This window comes from Apteryx rowi, unplaced genomic scaffold (assembly GCF_003343035.1).
Source record: "Apteryx rowi isolate R43461 unplaced genomic scaffold, aptRow1 scaffold_96, whole genome shotgun sequence".
NCBI lineage: Eukaryota > Metazoa > Chordata > Aves > Apterygiformes > Apterygidae > Apteryx > Apteryx rowi.
In genome coordinates this window covers 1,567,890-1,588,049 of record NW_020451271.1, presented here as the reverse complement: position 1 = coordinate 1,588,049, position 20,160 = coordinate 1,567,890, and the positions used below count along the sequence as shown (strand labels likewise).

Below are 20,160 nucleotides of genomic sequence, written 5' to 3'. Positions count from 1 at the left end.
CACTCACTTTCTTAAGTACCAGATCAGGGAATGTGGAAGTCAGGGATAATAACCGATTATCACTACTGTAAGAGGATAGAGACTTGTACAAAGAGTGGCAAGAAGAAAAGGGAGGTAGTGGAGCCTACAGAAAGAAAATGAGAAGAATATGTTCTCAGCTTCTGAGAATGTAGCCCAGCTCGGCACCCAGTGACTGACACTTCCCAGTGGTGTGCCATTCTGCTGAACCACTTCACACTGCTTCGGTTGTCATCTGTCTCTCTAATCCCTCTTTGCTCTCAGACTGGTACTGTCCTTAGCCTGCATGATTTTCATCAGACATACCCCAGTGCAGGTTCTGGGGCCTTCTGAGAAATAATCTTGTGTTTGTTTCATAGACTTGAGAGTACAAATAGATAAGAAGACTGCAGGACAACAAGTCACATGCTTTTTGGTGGGGAAGGCCTACTTCTTCTGCAGTGTGAGCAAAGGGGCTCAAGGCATGGACATTCTTGTGGAAACCAGTGAGTTAGCACTATGTGGTCAAAGTCAACTTGCTGAAGAAGCAAAAAAGGAAATTTCACTCCCACTAAAACAGTTTCCATTGAACAGAAGTTTCACCCTCTGCTGGTGACTTCAGCCATGCTTGGTAATGCCTCCAGTGTGCCAATTTTCTCTACCCATGAGCATTTCCCATTAAATGGATCTTCTGTTGGTGATTGCAGTTCTCCTGTGCCTGGCTCACATTCTGAAAATAACCCACCTCTGCCGAGTTATTGAGTCAACAGACCATTGCAAATTCTAACTAAAGTTTTAGTCATAGCTGCAATTCTCAGAAGCCACTTGAAAAACATCAGAGAGAAAAAGAAGAAAGCAAAGAAAGTAGGCAGTATTCAGTCATTCCGGATCTTAGCATCCTACCCCCCACACCCACCCCACCCCTCTAATTACCCTTTTTCTTGTCTTGTCTTTGAGGAATGGTTTGATTAGTGTGTACAAGGCATGAATGTACCAGGGCTGGTTGACAAAATGGACTCCTCCAAAACGAGCAGGAAAGCTGTCCTACAGGAAGAAAGAAATGGAAGCCAGTTAATAGATGCAGTGTTTTAGTCAGGCAGTCAATAGGATGAAAGTCAGGGGAAGAAGTCTGCCTCTTACCATCTGCAACAGCTAATGAGGACTGGGCTTGGCTGGGAGGGGGCAGGAGGGAGATAGAAAGAGGAAGAAGCCAAGAAATGCTTGCATCGCTTTTTTTCTGTTAGAAGACACAGTCCCTTCTCCCCTCCATGCACTAGCACATCAATTGCTGATGATTTAAAGTAGATTCTCCAGACACTCTGCCTGAACATTTTTTAACTCCATCAGGGCATCTGACTTTGCCAAGATGGGAAGTGAGACAGGGCTGATGAACACGGCTCCCTTGAGGGGAAGCTTTCTAATTTCTCATTGTGTTGCATAACAAAAGTCCCCAGTTCCCACGAACGTTGCTACACACCGCTCACCTTTTCACCCTTCTGCCTCCCTGCCTCCCTCCTGCTAAAATCATCATTACAATGGCTGACCTTTCAGGGTGAGCGAGCAGCATATTATGGGGAGGAGGATGGGTGGGAAATGCTGATAAGTGAAGGTGTTGCGAGAGAGCACCATGACGGCACCATGGAAACTGGCAGAGCTTGCTACGAGGTTTTGTACAAACACCCCCTGCATTAACATTCAGGTAGCGTCGTCCTGGGGAGGTGTATGCAAAAGCATCCTACGCCGCTCAGGCAGCGTGGCACAGTTAATAAAAGAGGAGGTTGCTGGCATGTTTTAAAGGTTACTGTATATTGTGACGGGCATTTTGTACCTACACTCTCATCTAACAAATGTCAGACAGTCAGGGCTGAGCCTAGCATCTTCTCACTTGCATAAATAGTGGGATGGCCACTGTTCCCCTGTGCAAATACACATCCAGAGAGAGGAGAATTGCCTGCCTCTCCCTGACGAAGGGTGATCCTGACCGAGCCTGCATCAGCCTCCGAGTGCTGATAACCCTTGTCACTCACCATTTAAAGAAAGATTATAATCAGATCTCTTCCTTCAGAGCTTTGGCTTCAGGACTCAGGCAGCATTCATTCCCCCCACAAAATTAGCGTAGTGTATTACAGGGCTTTCTTTTGCTKTCCTCTGAAGAATCAGAGATTGAGCATGGCTGGTGAGGATATGGGGTGGATTTGTGAGGTGATATGCAAAATCCCCTTACCCGCCAGCCTGGTATAGCTTCTGCACAGCTTCAAGGTCAAATTATTCCCCAGATTTAGCACCGTGTTTGTGTTAGACCGCCTCTGACGACCATCCTCACCGAAGTGAGATTGGCAGGGCCCTTTACACTCCTTTATAGCACAGGCCATGCATTACCACAGTGGTCATCTCAAAATACACTCAGTGTTTGTGAGGGGCCACAGGCATTAAGTGATACCTTTGACTCTAGCAAGAGTTGTGTAAGGCATTTATACCTGTAACATGTCAACTTAACTGAAGTCATTACAAATATCATTCTTTGATTCTCTGTTGCAAAACTGTGGCTGCTAAGTCAGTATGCAGGAGGCCAGGCTGGATAATATAACAGGTGGTCCCATTTTATATTCCAGAAAACTATAAACTGGGCCTTTTAAGGAAGACACATGCTCTGTTAAGTTGTGTTATTGCTCATTCACTCTAAAGAAAGATGATTATTTTCATTGTTACTGGGATATTAGTCAGAATTTAGGGACATGGCTTTGGCTGATATAAATTACTGTAGTTGCAGTGGCTTCAACAGAACTGTCATGAGAAACACCAGCTAAGAATCTGGCCTTTATTCTAAGTTCACCTAGAAAAATCATTGACAATAAAAAATGTGAGACAAAGCCAAAAGTGACTTCCTACCCTGTGATGACCTAAAACTGGGTTTTAGACCAGACCAGAGCCAAGAATGCCCATTTCATGGGAAATTCATATATATGAGCAGCTGCTTTCCTCCCACATGGGAATGAAAATTAAAGATTTGAAGCTTTTCAGGAAACAGCAGGAAAAAAAAAAAAAACAGAAAGCCAAAAACAAATAACAGAAAAAAAATAATTAGGAGATATCAGAATGTTTCAGCCACTTTATTCTCCATATTTGTCTAAGCAGGTGCCATCCCACAAGCTGTAGGTCTAGGGTTGAAGTTCTGGAACTTTTTGCATTTTGGTTCATTTTTTGCACTGTAACAGTATATGTCAGTGTAGGAGATACAGTCTGTATGTGAAGCAAGACAGGAAAGACATGAGAAATGGGAAGCACAGGAATAACTTGAAGATACAGAGATTTACACAGACCTGAAAAAGAAGAATTGTTTTGCCTTCTCACTGGAAAATACAGATGACATTAATCACAGTCTTCAAAGAGAAATGTCAGTCAGACTTCATTTGCAAGGTGAAACTGTTTGGCTTAGAATATGTTTGCCAGCCTTAATGATACCACCTTACCCAAAATGGACTGAATGACGACAAGCGTAAGGACCAGTCAGAGGTTTAAATTGGCAGACTGCCTCTGGAAAGGGTTTATTAAGGAAAAGTAATTACTTTTTTATACATAAAATGAAATTTGTGTCTATCCAACATAGATTGTTGAGTCCATAAACTAGATTCAGTCTGGTATATCAGTGGATGAAGTGTTACAGGATAACTGTTCATGTAACAATTTTTTTTAAAGGCAACTGCTTTATTTTCATTCTGAAGATACACCTAAAATGCACAAAGAAGCTTGAAAAGGCTGTGTGATGATCAGAAAAAAAACCAAAGAACATCTCTGTGTGTGTAGCTTTCTGCTAATTTTTATTCCTTGCCCTACTAAGCACAATAAGCTCAGTTTGACTTTCATTCTTCAGTCCACCTGCGTTTGTAAGGCTGTCAATTAGAGCAAGGACAAAAGTATAATTTTTTTTTAACTAAATAAATTTGATATGGGAATCATCAAGACACTGTTTGGAACTCCAACATGCCAATTTTGCAGAAGTCCCTAATTAGAGCAGAGTTGCCTTGGAAAGGAAAGCTCTCGTCTGGAGGTATGTGTTGCACAGTTCCAGTAAGATGTATGAGACCTTTCCCACACTCCACTTAGTGTATCTGCTGCTTTCCCTGGGGCAAGGTGAAAGAAACTGAAATTGATTTTCTGCTGGAGAGCTTTTGCTTTTAGGAATTCTCTTTTGATTTCTCATGTCTTGTGATTCCTTGGGAAGGTGTATTTTATAATGAGGTACATTTTTTGGAGCCTATTGTGAAAAGGACCCTGGGATCATGGAGCCTTTTCTTAACCTGATTACTTGTTAAAACTCTACCCAATCATGAGAATGTATTTACATTTCATTCCAATGGCATAAATGAACTAGTGAGGAAACTATGGCAGCCGGGGATTGGTCTAATTATTTGTGAGTACTATTGTCATCTTATCTGAAAATCAAACTGGGCATATTTGTATGTCACTCAGAGATGCAACTGCAGCATGAATAAATACTTCCAAACCAGTGTTAACCTAGCTAACTTGCCGCTGAGCAATAGGAGGGGAGAAACAGCAAAAGGATGCATGATATCTCCTTTGGCGGTTAGCTCACCCCAGAATGGGACCAGGTCTTCTTCACTGGGACCTGAAGCAAACTAAAATAAAGAAAACACCTACCTGTGCTGCAGTTGCACCTTTCCTAAATGGTGTAGCCAAAAGAGAGACAAAATTGTCAAGACACAGGGTGTTGGTTGTTACTATTGATTGACTGAAACTGATGCTAGAGATGGGCCTTTTCTTTTGCCTGATTTGTCTTTTTGACTTGGTATGTGTTTCTTCTACTCTTTTCATTGATTCCCCTCCACAGCATCCCCAAAGAAGAAACAGAAATGAACACTTGAGTGCCATAGTGAAGCTGCCACAGGTCTCAATACATCTGTCATTTCAGATTGTAGAATTTTTTCCAAGCTTGCAGATCAGAAGAAGATATTACGGAGATCATTGATTCCTTCTCCTCCAAAACCTCCTGGTCTATGAACTCTCTGAACTGAAATGAATCTGGGACTCAGAAATCTCCTATACATAAYGTTCCATTAAATAGCTTGGGAGGAAAAGCTATGAGGTGAATGAGAGACAATTTTTCACTATTTCTGCTTCATCCTGCCTCCATGACATCTATTTCTTTTGGCATGAGTATGCATCAGAAACCTTTTACTGTTTTGTTTTTCTGAACTCCTTCATTCTGAAAGCTAAAAATGAAAATGATTTTCCAACACTCAAGATGTACATCTCCTCACACTGAAGTGCAGCAGAAAAATAAAAAAGTCTTTGGAATATGAAAATTAGAAACAAGTCTAGCTTGAGACCACAGCTAATGTTTTCACATCTAATGAACTGGCTTAACAGAGGAATGATCTGAGCTCAAAAACCTAGTTAGAGTATATTTCTAGATTTGGGACATCTGGATTTTGGACACCAACATCTCTAAAATGCTTTCGTAAGTTCTACTCTTTGCAGTCAGGAAAGCAAATACACATCTTGCCATCCAAATGCACTTTAATCTGGATCATACTGCCTGGTTTAATGCAAATCAAAGTAGAATTCCCTTTGAATGAAAATAATTTCCCTTAGATTCTGGAAGATTTCAATCATAAACAAAACTGTTTAAACCGAAAGATCATTTAAACTGAGGATAAAAACAACATCTTCATGCCTCCGAGCTTACATAATCAGTCCCTGTGGTGGATTAAAGCTCCCACAGACAGTATTAATAGCTTAGTAAGATTTTATTAATAGTTCAGTGATAGTTTCTCCACAGAGAATTTCCGAGAGTGGGTGATTTTAACGGATTGGTACAATTAGGGCAGGAGGCTTTCAGCTCTTAATCTCTGGATTCAAATTTGGCCTCTGAAATTTGAAAGTTGTTGTCCTCTGACTGTATGGCTTTGCCAGATTTTGGATAAGTTGTGTCTGTTAAAGACATGTCCCTGAGCACACTGAAACGAAGGCATTTTAACACCCTTGGCGTGGGCAGAGCAGATTATCTTATAATAGGTGTTAAGAGAGAAGGTGAGATGTCACTCCCACCACTATAGTTTCAGTTTCTAATTTTAAAGCAGCTCCTAAGAGATGAATGTTTAATTCGGAAAACCCTGAGGCCAGGAGGCAGCAAGATGCAGCGGCATGACCCAGGAATGGAGGGACCGGAGGCTGGGCTGTTCCCACACCACCCCAAGCAGTCCCCAAGCTCCCATGGCAAGCACTGCCGTTGCTCCCAAGCCTGCTCTGAGATGAGGCACATTGCTCCCAAGCCTGCTCTGAGATGAGGCACGTTCAGATCCCCATCCGGACAAGTTTCTCTTGCTTCTGTTATCTCATTTTGGTCCCCTGTGTTTTTGAAGAGACGGGGATGCAAAATTAATGTTGCCAGTGGCAATAGTAGCAAACTCGTTTGCTTCTATCTTGGAATGCCCTCAGAGTACACAGATCTTGGAAATAGCTGCAGAGTAGGGGGAAAACCTTTCTTAAAAAAAGGCATTAGTGCTAAAAATATGGCAGTCTTGACCTGCTCAAGCTACAACCGTAAAAAGAATTCTTGCAATCAGGAAGAACTCATTAATTTTGCTAAGCTGTGAATGTAACTGTTCACACCAAAATGCTCTCTTTTCTTTGATGTATAGCGTAGCAAAGGACTGGAGCAAAATCAGAAAAATACGAGCGTTTGGTTTATTTTTACACTGCATACCCACATATGTAGATTAGTATGCTCTGAAGTACTGCCGTCAGGAAAACGGAACTGAAAAATGAACACTGGGATGCATTCTCCTAGAATTTTTTCATTATGTTTGTTATCTCTCCTGCTACACTCAATAACTTTTAAAATTCAGTCATTTGCAGTGGGTTTCTCCCAGTCATTATTGCACATTAATGAGGTCCTCCAGAGCATCTGTTCATGGGTGTTGACAGATGGCACCAATAAATCAGGTTATAGAACACAGATTTGTTCAGTAAACTTTGATTTGTCCTGACAGAATCATGCTGTCATATCATCTGGTCTAACAAAATAACTTGTAACCTTGGGGCAGAAGGAGGATTTCTTCACTGCTTCTCTACAAGCAATCCTTTGCTGAACCAGCTTAGAATAATTTAAGAACAGAAAATCTGCCCAAAGCAGTGACTCCTCCAGGTTGACACTGTAGCCCAGTGCTGATTTTGCTTGGCATGTACCTCTGTTGATCTCAAAGTATTTCAAACACTTGAGATACAGACAGAGGCTCCCTCATGAAGAAAGACAAGTCAAGTAATTGCAAAAGGAGCAGCAGGTTCATTTAGGGGCTTGGTTCAGGAGGTACACAGAGAAATGAGGAATTCAAAAGGTGATTCAGAAACAGCTGTAAGGAGGTAATGCTCTGACACACTGATTTGTAAGAAGTAGCACATGCATTTGCGCAAGTAGGGTGCCAGCTGCAGCCACGTGTGCTGCCAGATTCATAACACCTTGCTCTAGATTAGGCCACATAAATAATAAATTTATGTCACACACCAAGCTAAGGACAGGCAGTTTGGGTCACAGAAAGAGGAGGCAGTGTGGAAAGGGACACAGATTCCCCAGAGGCTGTTTTTCAAAGTCAGTTTAGGAACTAGCTATAATTTTAGCAGCCAGCTCTAGCAAACTGGGCTAAATTCTCTCCAACATTGTCCTGATTTTTGGTGTAAACTGCGACTCGGAAACACTTTCATATCCAGCTGTCTTAAATGAGGGTGACTGCAAGCTGAGTTGCTTCTATTCCTGAATCTCACTGAACATGAAAGCCTGAAATTAGTTGTGGGGGAAGGGAAAAGCAGTAGGAAGATCGTCAAAGCTAAAAGTAGTCTAGGGTTTAATTAGAAACTGTAAAATGCACTGGGTACAGTGAAACCCTGTCCTCGAGGCTTGCTAAATAAATGCATGTGCTGCTTCCTGAGGTGTGTAACCACAAGTAGGCTGTAGCATTTCACAACCCCGCCCCCCGCCCCAGGCTATTAAGGCAAGGGATGACTGTGACCGACCAGCCTCAGTTCTGCATTTGAAACCATCAGAATAGCAAAGGCTCCACACAAACGCCAGGTTTCCTAGAGGAGTGATGTTTCTCTGATCCTTTCCCTGATGCCAGGAGTAAAAGTAATGCTGCTTGTGCCTGTGTGAGCCATTGGGCTGGCCCAGGGTTCCTCTGGCAAACCGCTGCTCAAAGGTCAACACTAGCTTTACCCTGACAACATCTTTCACTGAAAACTGTAAATGATTTATTACTTGTTTAAAAGATCTGGTTTTCCTTCCTGAAGACACTCACAGGACTTACACTGCTGCCCAGTACTAGCCAAATACGGAGGCCCTGTTTCATATTAATGTTTCTTTTCTTGTCATCCTATAGTTATTATGATTGCACTCACTTTCCTCTCCCTACTTTCCTAAACCCTGCCCTACCTGACTGCAGCAAAACCTTCTTGACCTGAGACGAATTGCTCGAAGAAGTGCTTTGCTTGTAGCCAGCTTTTGCTACAAGACCTTCCAAAGTAAAATGGCCACAAAAAGAATGAGCATGTCCAGCAGTGAAAGTAAAAGTCCACATTCAAATATCTTTAAGGAAGACTGCCCTAATTTCCTTAAACATGGGGGAAAAAAAAAAAAAAACAACACCCAGAGAGCACTGAGATTAAAAAGGTTGCAATGGAAAACTCAACCTGAAAAATGTTCTGTTTTTAACATGCATTTTTGGAAAAAGAATGACTTAAGGATTATTTTTAATTGGAAGCAATTGTTAAAAGTTAGCTCTAAACAAAATTAATTAGTGCTATTAACGACTGTAGCCAGAATCTGCAATTTTCTCTAGCTGATCTGATTTAAACCTCTCTCTCCCTGGCTATTTCTGTTTCCATAGAAAGGCCTTGCATCCATCCTGAAGGCAATAGATCCATGGGACGCTGTAGTTTGAAGTACAGGGTGTGGAGGATTTAGCACAGAGAAGATGACACAGAGGCAAATCCACCAGGATTTAGAAGACTGATGAAAGGAGAGAGTCAAGTGCATTCAAAAAGCAAGACATAAAAAGGATAAACTACAGCAGCTCATTTCTTGTCCAACAGACAGTGTAGGAGTTTTGAAAGAAAAACCCTCTCTGGAGTCTATCTCTTTAGATATGCATTGTTCTGCTGAGGCGTATTGCTGGAGAATCTGCACCATGTGCATAAAACACTTCTTCTAAATTTTCTTCACATTGTCACTTGCTATATCTGTTTCATCTGTTCTCTGCCAAAAAAAGCCCTGCATCTGAGTGAAGTGGGCAATGAAGGCCAAAATGTCATAGTGAGGACAAATCCCACAGCAATGCCCACAGCATTAGTTAAAGTCAGCCAAAGAAAAGCAATTAAAAAAGGTCTTGTGGCACTTGCCTTTCATCCCAGGAGACCTATTGACTTTGCAGCAAAACTTTCTGTTTTGCCCGTGAAAGTGCCAAGGTATTATATAGAGATCATACAATAGTATTAAACTTGTGCTGTGATAGAAACTTGATGATGGAGGAAAGAAGATTCTGTTATTTATAGTGCTGGGTAGCTTATTTTGAGTTGAGCAGGACTCTGCTGTAACTTGGCTTGAATGAAACCTATAATCTTCCTAAAGCTTTTGTATGTGCATTCATATAGAGAGAGGCATGTAAAGGGAGTATAAACTATTATTGTGAAGAGATTATAAACGAGCACAGGTCATAAAAATTTTGATGAAACAGTTTTTTTGTTGGCATTTTTGGACTGACTGAAATGTAACATTTGGCAGAGATTATTTCCTTTCCAGTAAATTTCTCTCATCTAGCAAGAAGTTACAAAACCCCTTTTTTTGTGTTGACTTCTCTGTACAGCTGCTTGAAGGGATATTCTAGGCTTCTAGCACCCATTTTCTCAAGGTTATTTAATAAACTGAATCGGGATTTACATCTTATTTTATGGAGAATTTCAAAATTTACTTTTTTGTTTCAGATTAGAACCTCATTTTAAAATGGAACATTTTCCTCCACCTAACCTTGCACAAACCCATTTTTAACAATTTCTGTGGTCTCTGTTGTCCTTGATGAATATACCCTTGGTGAAGACATCTTGCAATTCTTTTTTCTCCTTCAACAGGAGTGTGTGTGTATGTCAGGGTGGGTGAGGAAAACTCTACGACCTACTTTTTTTTAAAGGGAGGCACAGTGCTAAATGCCTGTGCAATGCTTGAAACCCAGTGCTGGGGGGATTCAATAAAAGGCAACTAATGCTGCATTAGATAAGCACCTGGCTGCAGCAAGCACCTTTGATTGTGCTTCATGTACAACCTCTTATTCTTCAGAGCAATAGGAGCCTAGGAAAAAATTAAAGATTGGTTTGTATTATTTGCATCATTCAATCTCTATACTTGTTCTAATATGGTAGTAAGATTGCTTTACTTTCTTATCCGTCCATGCTGAAGTGAAATTTGTTTCATGTATTTGTGTTTCACAAAGTCCAAGATAGTCACACGGCTGAACTGACAGGAGCAGACCAATGTCTTGGCTCTGCAATAAAATATAATCTCTTTGTGTCTGCCCTTTTGTGATCTCTCACTCTCTCTCTCTCTTTTTTTTTTTTTTAATAATGCAGCAGTGCTCTGGTAATAAGAAACCTGACTGTAATTGAATGTCCTTGAAATTTGTTTTGAGAACAAAAAAATATATAATTAATACTAAAGATACATAGCTTTCCATTGTGGAAAACATTTTATCTAGGAAAGCTGTTTTTATGTGACAGAGAGCATTTTAAGCTTCATGACATTTTCAACACCCTGCATTTAAGAAACAAGTATGGAAGCCATTTTGCACTGAGGAACCTTGTGCTATACAACACAGAGAGCACTGATACCTTTCCACCATGGTGGATTACTTCATAGTAGTAAGTATTGCTGGGAGCATCATCAACATTTAAGACTGTTTGATGCTCCACTTGCAATTCACTTCATAAGAGTTTTACAATTTGGGCTCAAATGTTTTGACAAGGATCTAGCCAAATTTTTGTGGGAGCAGGGTTTTTTGTGTCAGGGGAAGGAAATTGAATGTTTCTCCAGGGGGGTTGGGGAAAAAGTACTATTTTCTGCACTTCAGTAACATTTCTATGACTACCTTGTGGCGGAGGTTTAATGCCCAAAGTCTTTGGGAAAGAGATAAGGGTTTTGACATGAGGTTTTCCTAGTGCACATGGTTTTGCTGCCCAGTGAGAATTTGCCCAGATTATGAGACTTTCTGTGTGTGCGAATGCCAGAATTCAGACACGGAAGTTCTGAGCTTGAGATGTTTCATAAACTGGACTAGGTATAGTGATACCTTCTTGCCTTAAAAGCTATGATCAATCAAACCCATTAAAGTTTATTGGCTACGTTTGCCCAAGAGACTGTCTGAGCTCAGCATGCCACAGCCCAGACCTACAAGTGATAGGTAAATCTATCCCTACCGTGGTTGCTCCTAGAGGTATTGTAAAACACAGATGGAGTCAAGGTCCCAGTGAAGCTGTACAGGGTACTTTGATATTGGGATTTCTCTTTTTCTGAGAGCTTGACTTTGCCCTTTTAATGTTCTTTTTGTGTTGCATGCACCACATAAAGCTGTGCTAGCAAACAGCTGATGCTGCTCATCACATAATTGCTAAAAAGCTAAGCTTTTATCAGTCTGGCAGCATTGACTGTTACGTAAACTTTGTACTCTTTGCTACGACAACACCTGTTTATACTCTCTGCAACAACTCTCTCATTCCCACAGTACAACTTCCCTTCAGTCCACATTTCTTATTCCTCATTTCCTTGCTTTAGTCCAGCCTTAACTCTAACTTCAAAACAACTTGATAAGATAGCACGAGGAAAATGATTTCTGCTCTCTGGGCAGGTGGAAGGAAAGCAGGGCACAAGCTTCCCAGCCTTTTCATTATCATCAGCCAATATCAGCCATATCAGAGTAGAGGGATAATTCTAGTACAATGTTTTAGCACTTTGGGCTTTTCTATGTTATCACCTTCTCCCACTGCAGTTCCTGAAAAAAAGGAGTCTGAGGAATACTAGTAAGTTTACTGTCTGAGTAGCCTCTGCACTGCCTGTCCAAAGAGGCTATCCTTAGCTGTATTTTTAGGCAGTGCAGTGTCAGTCTGCATGCTAAGAATTCCTCCATTGTACTGTTTTACTCTTAAAAATTTTTCTAAGGACATGAGGAGAAAAATGACTTCTCTGAGTTTTCTAAAACTTATGGCTTATCAGGAAGGTGTGATCTCGTTTCTCATCCACCTCAGATCCAAAAACCACACATCTCCTCCTCCTCCTCTTTCTTTTTATATTGGAGTAAAGTCACACACTAAGCACTGTTTTATGACATCTTAAAAACATTAGGCTTTTTCCACCTGGAGGCTGAGAGTATGCTGTGGCATATCCCTTGAGGTCATTGAGTTTGATAGGTAGATACAGAGCAATCTGTAACTTCTATGAAGGATTCCTATGAAGAACTCTTTCCGCCTGAAGGCATGCAGCACTGTATCCTCCATGTTTAACTCCAAGAATTTTGTTACTGCTCACTGCTTGAGTATTGAGTCATTTTCAAAGCATTGGTTGTCATTTACCTTGACTTTAACAAGGCTTTTGGCATGGTCTCCCATATTGTCCTTGTAGTAAATTAGAGAGATTTCTTTGGAGAGGTAGAATACAGTGTGGGCAAAAAATTGGTTGTACTGCTGAGATCAAAGTGTTAAGATGAGAAGTTCAAGGTCTGTCTTGTGGTCATTTACTAATGCTTTTTCTCTGAGGTTGATCCAGTACATTTTAATGTCTTTATAAATGACCTGGGCAATGGTAGGGAGTCACTAACCTTCAGCAACTTTCAGATGGTATCAGGCTGTGGGGTGCAGCTGATATGCTGGAGGGTAAAGGGACCTTGATGGGCTGGAGAAATGGGTTGCCAGGAACCACATTGACGAATGCAAAGTGTTTCATCTTAAACAAATCACCCCAAACAACAGTACAGGCCAGGCACTGAGTGACTAAAAAGTGGCTTTGCAGAAAAGGATGTAGGGGTCCTGGTGGACAGGTTGAATGTGAGTCAGCAGTGTGGTTGTGTTGCAAAGAAAGCCAGCCATGTCCTGGACTGCATTAACAAGAACATTACCAGGAGTTAGGGAAGTGAGCCTTCCCATTCAGCACTTGTGAGACCTCATCTGGAATGCTGTATCCAGTTTTGGGCTCCCCAATACAAGAAAGACACTGTCATACTGGAGTGAGTCCAGTGGAGGCTACCAAGATGGTCACAGTGCTGGAGCACGCAGTGTGTGAGGAGAGGCTGAGGCAACAGGGCTTGTTCAGCCTGGAGAAGAGAAGACAAAGGCAGGGATCTCACTGCAGCTCACAACTACCTAATGGGCACTTACGGAGGTGAGAGTAACTTCTCAGGTAGAAAGGACAAGAGCTGCAACAGTGGAAAACTGAACTACATTTTAGGAAAAAAATCCATAGTGAGGGTGGTCAGACACTGGAACATGTTTCCCAGAGAGTTTGGGAAGTCCCATCCTTGGAGATATTCATATTTCAACTGGACAAAGCCCTGAACAATCTGATCTAAATTCAAAGCTGGATCAAATTTCAAAGTTAGCCTTGTTTTAAGCCAGGGATGGGACCAGAAGACCTTCAGAGATCCCTTCCAAACTAAATTATTCTATGACCATGTGGTATTTTACATGTGTGAGTACATGCACATCGGAAGTTGTCAGACTGTTCTTGCTATGGAATTCACCTAGTCATGTTCCACACTTAGCATTGATTGATCTCTAGGTACTCAGTGCTTCAAGTTGCAGCCAAGTTTCCATTTAAAGCTGAAGCTTTTATCATCCTTAAAATATGCCACAGAATTTATTATAGACTAATGGCCAGGAAGCTAATGTTTATTTAAGATATGCTTTACCACAAAACCCATATTATGAACATAAATGACAGCAATAAAAAAAGAAGATAATCTGTTCAGGCCAGAGCAAAATCTGTATCACTAATTCTCTCCATCGAACCTTTGTTCCAGGGATGAAGGATTTCTTTGTTATCAACAATGTGCTGGGAGAACATGAGTCATCAGAAAAGCTGCATTCCCTATTAACTGCTACAGTTTTTCACACATGCCCCAATAGAATATCCATCCCACCTATATCCATCAGCTTAATTAAAACCTCTCCATTATTGAAACTGATAACTGGCACAGCAAGGTATCAGAGCTGAGGAAATAATATTCATTTATGCTGTTCACTGGACAGCTTTCCAGTAGTGCTGGGTTATTTCTGGTAGGAGCACAGCCAGCAAGTTGGAAAGCATTTGGAGACAATAACTGAAGCCAACATTTGTCTGCAAGCATTATTGAGAAGTTAATGATACTGCAAAACACCTTGCAGATGCTTGACCTGGGCTACTTTTTTTTCCTTTTGTCGATGATACAGTTTTATATAGGTGTAATAGTTTTTTTGTACGGTATGTCTTTGCACAGAAATTCAAGATAATGGCCACTAATGATGCACTTATGTAAACTCTGGTTTACACTAATATCTTGCTTCCCCACCTCTCCTGGCAGTCTGGCTGGAAAAGTCAGCTCACTGCTTATTGTTGCCATCCTCTCCAAAGTTTTAAGACCAAACATTTAGGAAACTTCCTTCTTTCTTCCCCTTAATTCTCTGTCCTACCACCACATTGTTTCAAGTTTGAGTTAAAACAAGTCTTAGGTTCACTCTATCATTGGGTAATCTAGGATGGACTGCACCATTAAATGGGCTGTGCTATTTGAACTGGTTGAGTTGTGAAGGGGCTTAAGTTACAAAAGCCTGCTCGTACGAAATCCGTCACTGAATGCAGCAAATTCTTTCCTCAAAGTGATTACTGAACCACCAGTCTTCCCAGGAATAAACAGGAAGGAAATATCCTAAACAGTAAATAGTAAAGTCAAAAGCCTTGCCAGAACTGAAATTCTTTCAGACTATGGAAGATAACTGGAATCATTTGCTTAGCACTTCAGTCTGTGTCTACAAGCAAGAAGTGCCACTGGAAAGGTAGCTTTTTTTCTGACAGAGTAGTTCTCAAGCGCCTTGATTGTTAAAAATTTTTTCCTATTAACTTAGGCAGAGAAGGCTAATTATGAAAGATTATTATAGCAATTTGAGTACTACTCTCAAGGTAAAGTGAAATACATTAGTTGTGTGTTTTCAAACACACGTTACAGACATTACAGAAAAGAAGGTAAAAATAAAATGGTGTTTGATAGAAAGTTAAAGAAATAGACTTGTGATTTGGAGAGTCAAATGAAGTTCCAGATAAGATCACAATTAGAGACTGGGAAAAATCATTCAAGGAAACATCTACTGAAATACCTAGAATTATCTTTTGGCAAAGCAATTAGCATTTGCAAGGCGAAGAAGGACTTGCCTGAAGTTTAGGCAGGTTAGATGTTGTTTTGGCACTGTGGATATGATAAGAACCCCACAGTGTTACCCCAAATGACACTGAGGTAGGAAAGCATAAGCAGCCATTGCTGGAGTCCACAAAGCCCAACACACTGAGGAAACTCAGAACGGACAAACAACTCATGAAGGATAAAGCCTATCATTCAGTAAAGGATCACACCACTTCACAGGCATCAGCAGAGCTCTCTAGAGAAAGGAAACAGATTTCTTCTTGGGAGTGATGGACAACAGCACAGCAGAAGATGAAGGGACTGTCTATCTAAAAGCCATTGGAACACGGACTGGTTTTCCATGAGGTTTTAGGTTCACCAGGGACAAAATATCAGCACAAAAAACAAGCCACTGATAGTAGGAGTCAGTGAAGCTCTAAGCAAGTGTTTGGATAAAGAAAAATATGGGAAAGTTAAAATTTATAATAGTACCAGGAGGAAAAAAATACTTATTGCTGGTTTAAAAATATGCTGTATTTCAGATTCATTCACTGGATGGACAAGGAATGGCAGCAATTAAAGAGGAGACTAAGGACATTTTCAGGGAATACAGGAACTCTTCAATGAATTATGGAATAGAGATGAAAGAGGCAAGATGTTCCATGGTTCATCTACCTAGGAAGGTTTCTGTTGCCATGATTCAGGCTAGAATAAGAGAAGGGTAGGCCTTTTGCTCAACAATACAAGTAAGAAGTGGTGAAGGTAGTGCTCTTACTGATCATATAAAGAACAATAAATTTTTTGGAAACATTTTATTTGCATATGAATGATCTAAAAAGGGCATCTTTTGCAATGTCTCTAATTAGAAACTGAGAGGGCAACAGCACTCTGGGAAGTGGCCTCAGGAAACTGGGGCATCCATTTGTGCATGATTATTACATCTTTAGGAAACCATTTTCTCGGAATGGCATTGGATTGTGCTTGTAGCCAGAATTTTTTATGTGAAAATACAACACGTTTGATGGTATAAACAATAATAAGTTGTGCATAAATTATGTTAGATCTGGAGAAAACTGTAGAAAATCCTGTCTGGAGACTTCAACCAGCCCAGAAAGGATAACAAATTCTGGCAGGAACTAAACAAATAAAAATGTAAATTTGACAGAAATACCTAAGAAGAATCCAGAGAACATTACTGAAATACCATCCCCAACATACCCCTAAGATGGGTAAACTGTAAGGAAATTTTCACTGATCAAAGCTTCCTGGATCAGCAGCTTGAAATGGCTACTGAGAAAATACATGCAGGAGACATAAGTCAGAAACATATCTGTTTTAACATTGTGAAATTATAGTGGCACCAGTGACACACGGGAGGTCATATGAACACTGAAAACAAGATGCCTGTGCTTGCCAGACAGCTGTCAGAGTCACTTTGGCCTCACAGTTGTCTTGAGACTGATCGAGCAAAGCAACAAGTTCAGTATGGTTTGTGAAATGATGCTAGGGCTGATAATAGTGGGAAAGAGTCATGCCAATGTGCAGTGGACTCATCCCAGATGCAATGAGAGTGCTGCACCAGATGGACACAAGCAGAGGAGAAGTAGTGATCTCTTCTCCAGTTCCCAGAGGGAAGAAGCATGGAGCTCACTGCTGGAGGCAGCGGATAAACACATTGGCTGAGACAGCTAAGCCCCAGGACAAGATACAGCAGGAGCTAAAGGATTCAGCCCTGACAGACAACAGTAAGATGAATATTGCATCTGAGATCCTAAGGTCCATGTGACAGCACAGGGCAACTCAGCAGTTAATTGAACATCATTAACTACTTGGTCTTTGAGATTCTGAATTGAATTAGAAATCAATGGGTATCTGTCTAGGAAGAAAAGTTATAGGAAAATAGAGAACTTGTAGGAGGACCCTAAAATAGCCCCTTGGCTCTAGGTGATTACTGATCCCTGCCCCACTCCCTTCAATCTAACTATAATCAATTTTGTTACAACCACTGTTGCTGTACCTACAACTTGGAGTAGAAAAATGAAACAGTACTTTCTTTATATCTCCTTTAAAAGTGACAGGAGCAGCCTCTTTTTAATTTCAAGGGTTAGAATAAGGTCTCCTACCCTGCTTAGAGACACCAGATAGGTAAGAAGCAGAAGTGAGGGGAGAAAAGAAAAGAAGGATGAAAGAGAAGATAGAAAATGTATTCTTCTAGTTGGCATTGTCACAACTGGACCATTTCTCTGGCTTCAGATCCCCTGGTCGTAATGGCAAAATATCTGTTCATGGAAGGAGCATCCCTTAAGAAAGGATAGCTGATGTGTTCATCCAATCACATCACAGCCCTCTAGGGTTTCTCTTACTTTTAGTAAAGAGGGTTTTATTTTTAATCCTATTTCTCCACTCTTTAAAAGATATTTTGTTGCCTTTTGTCCAGTTTATGCTGTCTATTCTTCTAAAAAGAATGCATACCAGAGAAATAATCAAGCATCCTATGAAGATATAAACCTAGTAGTGCCAGCAACCGTAGTAACAATAAAGTGCAAGTGCAGTTAAAATACTCTGGAATCAGATTCTCTACAAGACAGTTTAAAGCATCCATACAGTGGTGTCTTCTTTACCATAAGTGTATTGGCCATGTTCAATACCAGTCGCAGCCTGGAATGCTCACAGCCCCAAGAATAGTGGCAGGGGTGCAGAGCTCCACTGCCCTGGGGCAGGTCTGACCCACTCCAGGACAAGCTGTGCACCCACGTTGGGTCAGTCCACGAGGCCAGCTCCACCCTGCGAGGATGAAGGTCAGGGACCAGACACGTCACAGACACATGGACACACACACATACATTTCATACATATCTCTCTGGCCTTCAAGGAGCTAGAGAGCAGGACCTTTGTGAGCTGCTAGTGCAGTGTGGACAAGCGGGAGGCAGAGGTGCAGGTCAGTGGGACACTAATGTCTTATTGATCTGCCTTCTGCTGCCTTTTCCTACTCCTCCAAGAAAATCCTTGCCTAGCAGAAAAGGAATATTGTTTCTGCTATGCTGCAAGGCTTATTGCAAGTTTCAGATTCAGATTGCAAACTGTGATCTGATGCTAACTTTGTTGAAGTGCCTTTTTTCTTTGTTTTAATTATTGTCATTCCTTCACCCCTCCAACCATCCATACTCCTGTCCTGGCTTAGCTAAGTTCTTCAAGAAAAACTCTGGGCAATTGATTTCACAGGGAGTTTTACCTTTCCAATGTATTTTTAGAGCCACAGGTCAAAAGCTTCATTTCTGCTGCTATATGAAATATTTTTTTAAATAAATAATAGATATCACCGAAATATCTGATCATCTTACCAAAACATGAAGTCAGCAGTGCCAGTTGGAAGCTGAAGACAATGACACATGCCTGCATGCAGTAATTCTGTGTATTTCTAAAGACAAATAAGCAAAATGACAAGTCCTGTCTCTGCTGAGATACAGGGAAAAAATTACAAAACACTGAAGGTGACCTGGCTTGGCACTTTCTCCCAAATGGAGCATTTCATGGACATGAGTCAGTTCATGGTCTCAGTGCAAAACCACTTGAAACTCAGTGTTTGGACATTCGGTTGAGTTCCTGCATCTTAGCAAGTTTCTGCCTGTTCCCTGGCCCATAGTCATGGTGTGTGTGATCATATCTACCACAGCTGTGAAGTAAAACGCAACACATGAAAACAGGGGAGCACTTCTGAAACAGCAAGAGAGGTTAGTGTTCCACTACTGCTAAAAATCTCTCCACAGTTGCTGGTTACCACCCCTCATGGTACCTGGCCTTGTGAGGGTCCTTATTCCAATACAAGTAAAACTTTCTAGGATGGTGGAGATGAACTTGCTGTATTTAGCACTGAAACATCAAAGATGTATTCCTGATCCACAGCTGTGAAAATTAAAAGGTGAGAGGAGGATGCTACTATGTTTCTATCACTGGCGTTCGTGAGAGTGTACACTGGGGAGGCATGAGGTGATTTTCCTAAACTAATTTCCACAGAGTTGGGGTGTCATTTTTCATCTCCCCTAAATAAAATATAGTAACTGGTAAAGCCTTTTAACTTATACCCATTCAATCATATTTCTATACTCTAGTTTGTTTTAAAAAATATTTTTATATAGTTTTAAGTTCATTAGAAACCAGAACTCAAAAGATGGAAATTTTTGGACTGTAACTGAAGAAAAGGTTAAAGCTGAGCACATGTACATTTTACATACAGAAGGTATTGGATAATGTTTTCTGTATTAATAAGGGGGCCTGAATATAACACTTCACAGTGCCTGAAGCAGTGAAATTTACTGTGTGTTGTTTCTTTCTGCTTGATGAGCTCCTTGGTTTTATGACAGATTTTAATGTCAGCAGAAACTGTAGCTCCAAAGTACAGTCCCAGCTCCAATGGGGGTCAAGTTACAGAATGGTTTGTCAAAATGACAAACCTCTGAATGACTCTGTCCTCATGGGTCTGACTCCATTGAGGAGAAATAGGAACTTTTCCAACTAATGCACTAAGCTTTGGATCAGCTTGTATTGCATAAGTATATTTTGTAATACAACAAAGAAAGATGTGAGTGTGTTTTCAATGGAACTGATAAAATAACAAGGGGGAAGATTTCAGCCAGGTATTTCTGCTGTGCCATGCAGCACTGTGTGCTTTGATTCCAGACCTGCTGGTATATGCTGTGAGGAAGTAGATGGGTTTGCAATGAAGGGGCAGCTATTACTTTATATT

General features: G+C 40.9%; 1 protein-coding gene across 1 annotated transcript in view; it reads right to left on the bottom strand.

Annotated features, from left to right (window-relative positions):
• The window catches only part of CLVS1 (clavesin 1), a 96,297-nt gene that overhangs the window by 17,036 nt on the left and 59,101 nt on the right, over positions 1-20,160 (bottom strand). Inside the window, exon 3 of the mRNA XM_026054709.1 lies at positions 931-1,041. Within this exon, the coding sequence (XP_025910494.1) occupies positions 931-1,041 (111 nt within the window). The remainder of the gene's footprint in view (positions 1-930; positions 1,042-20,160) is intronic.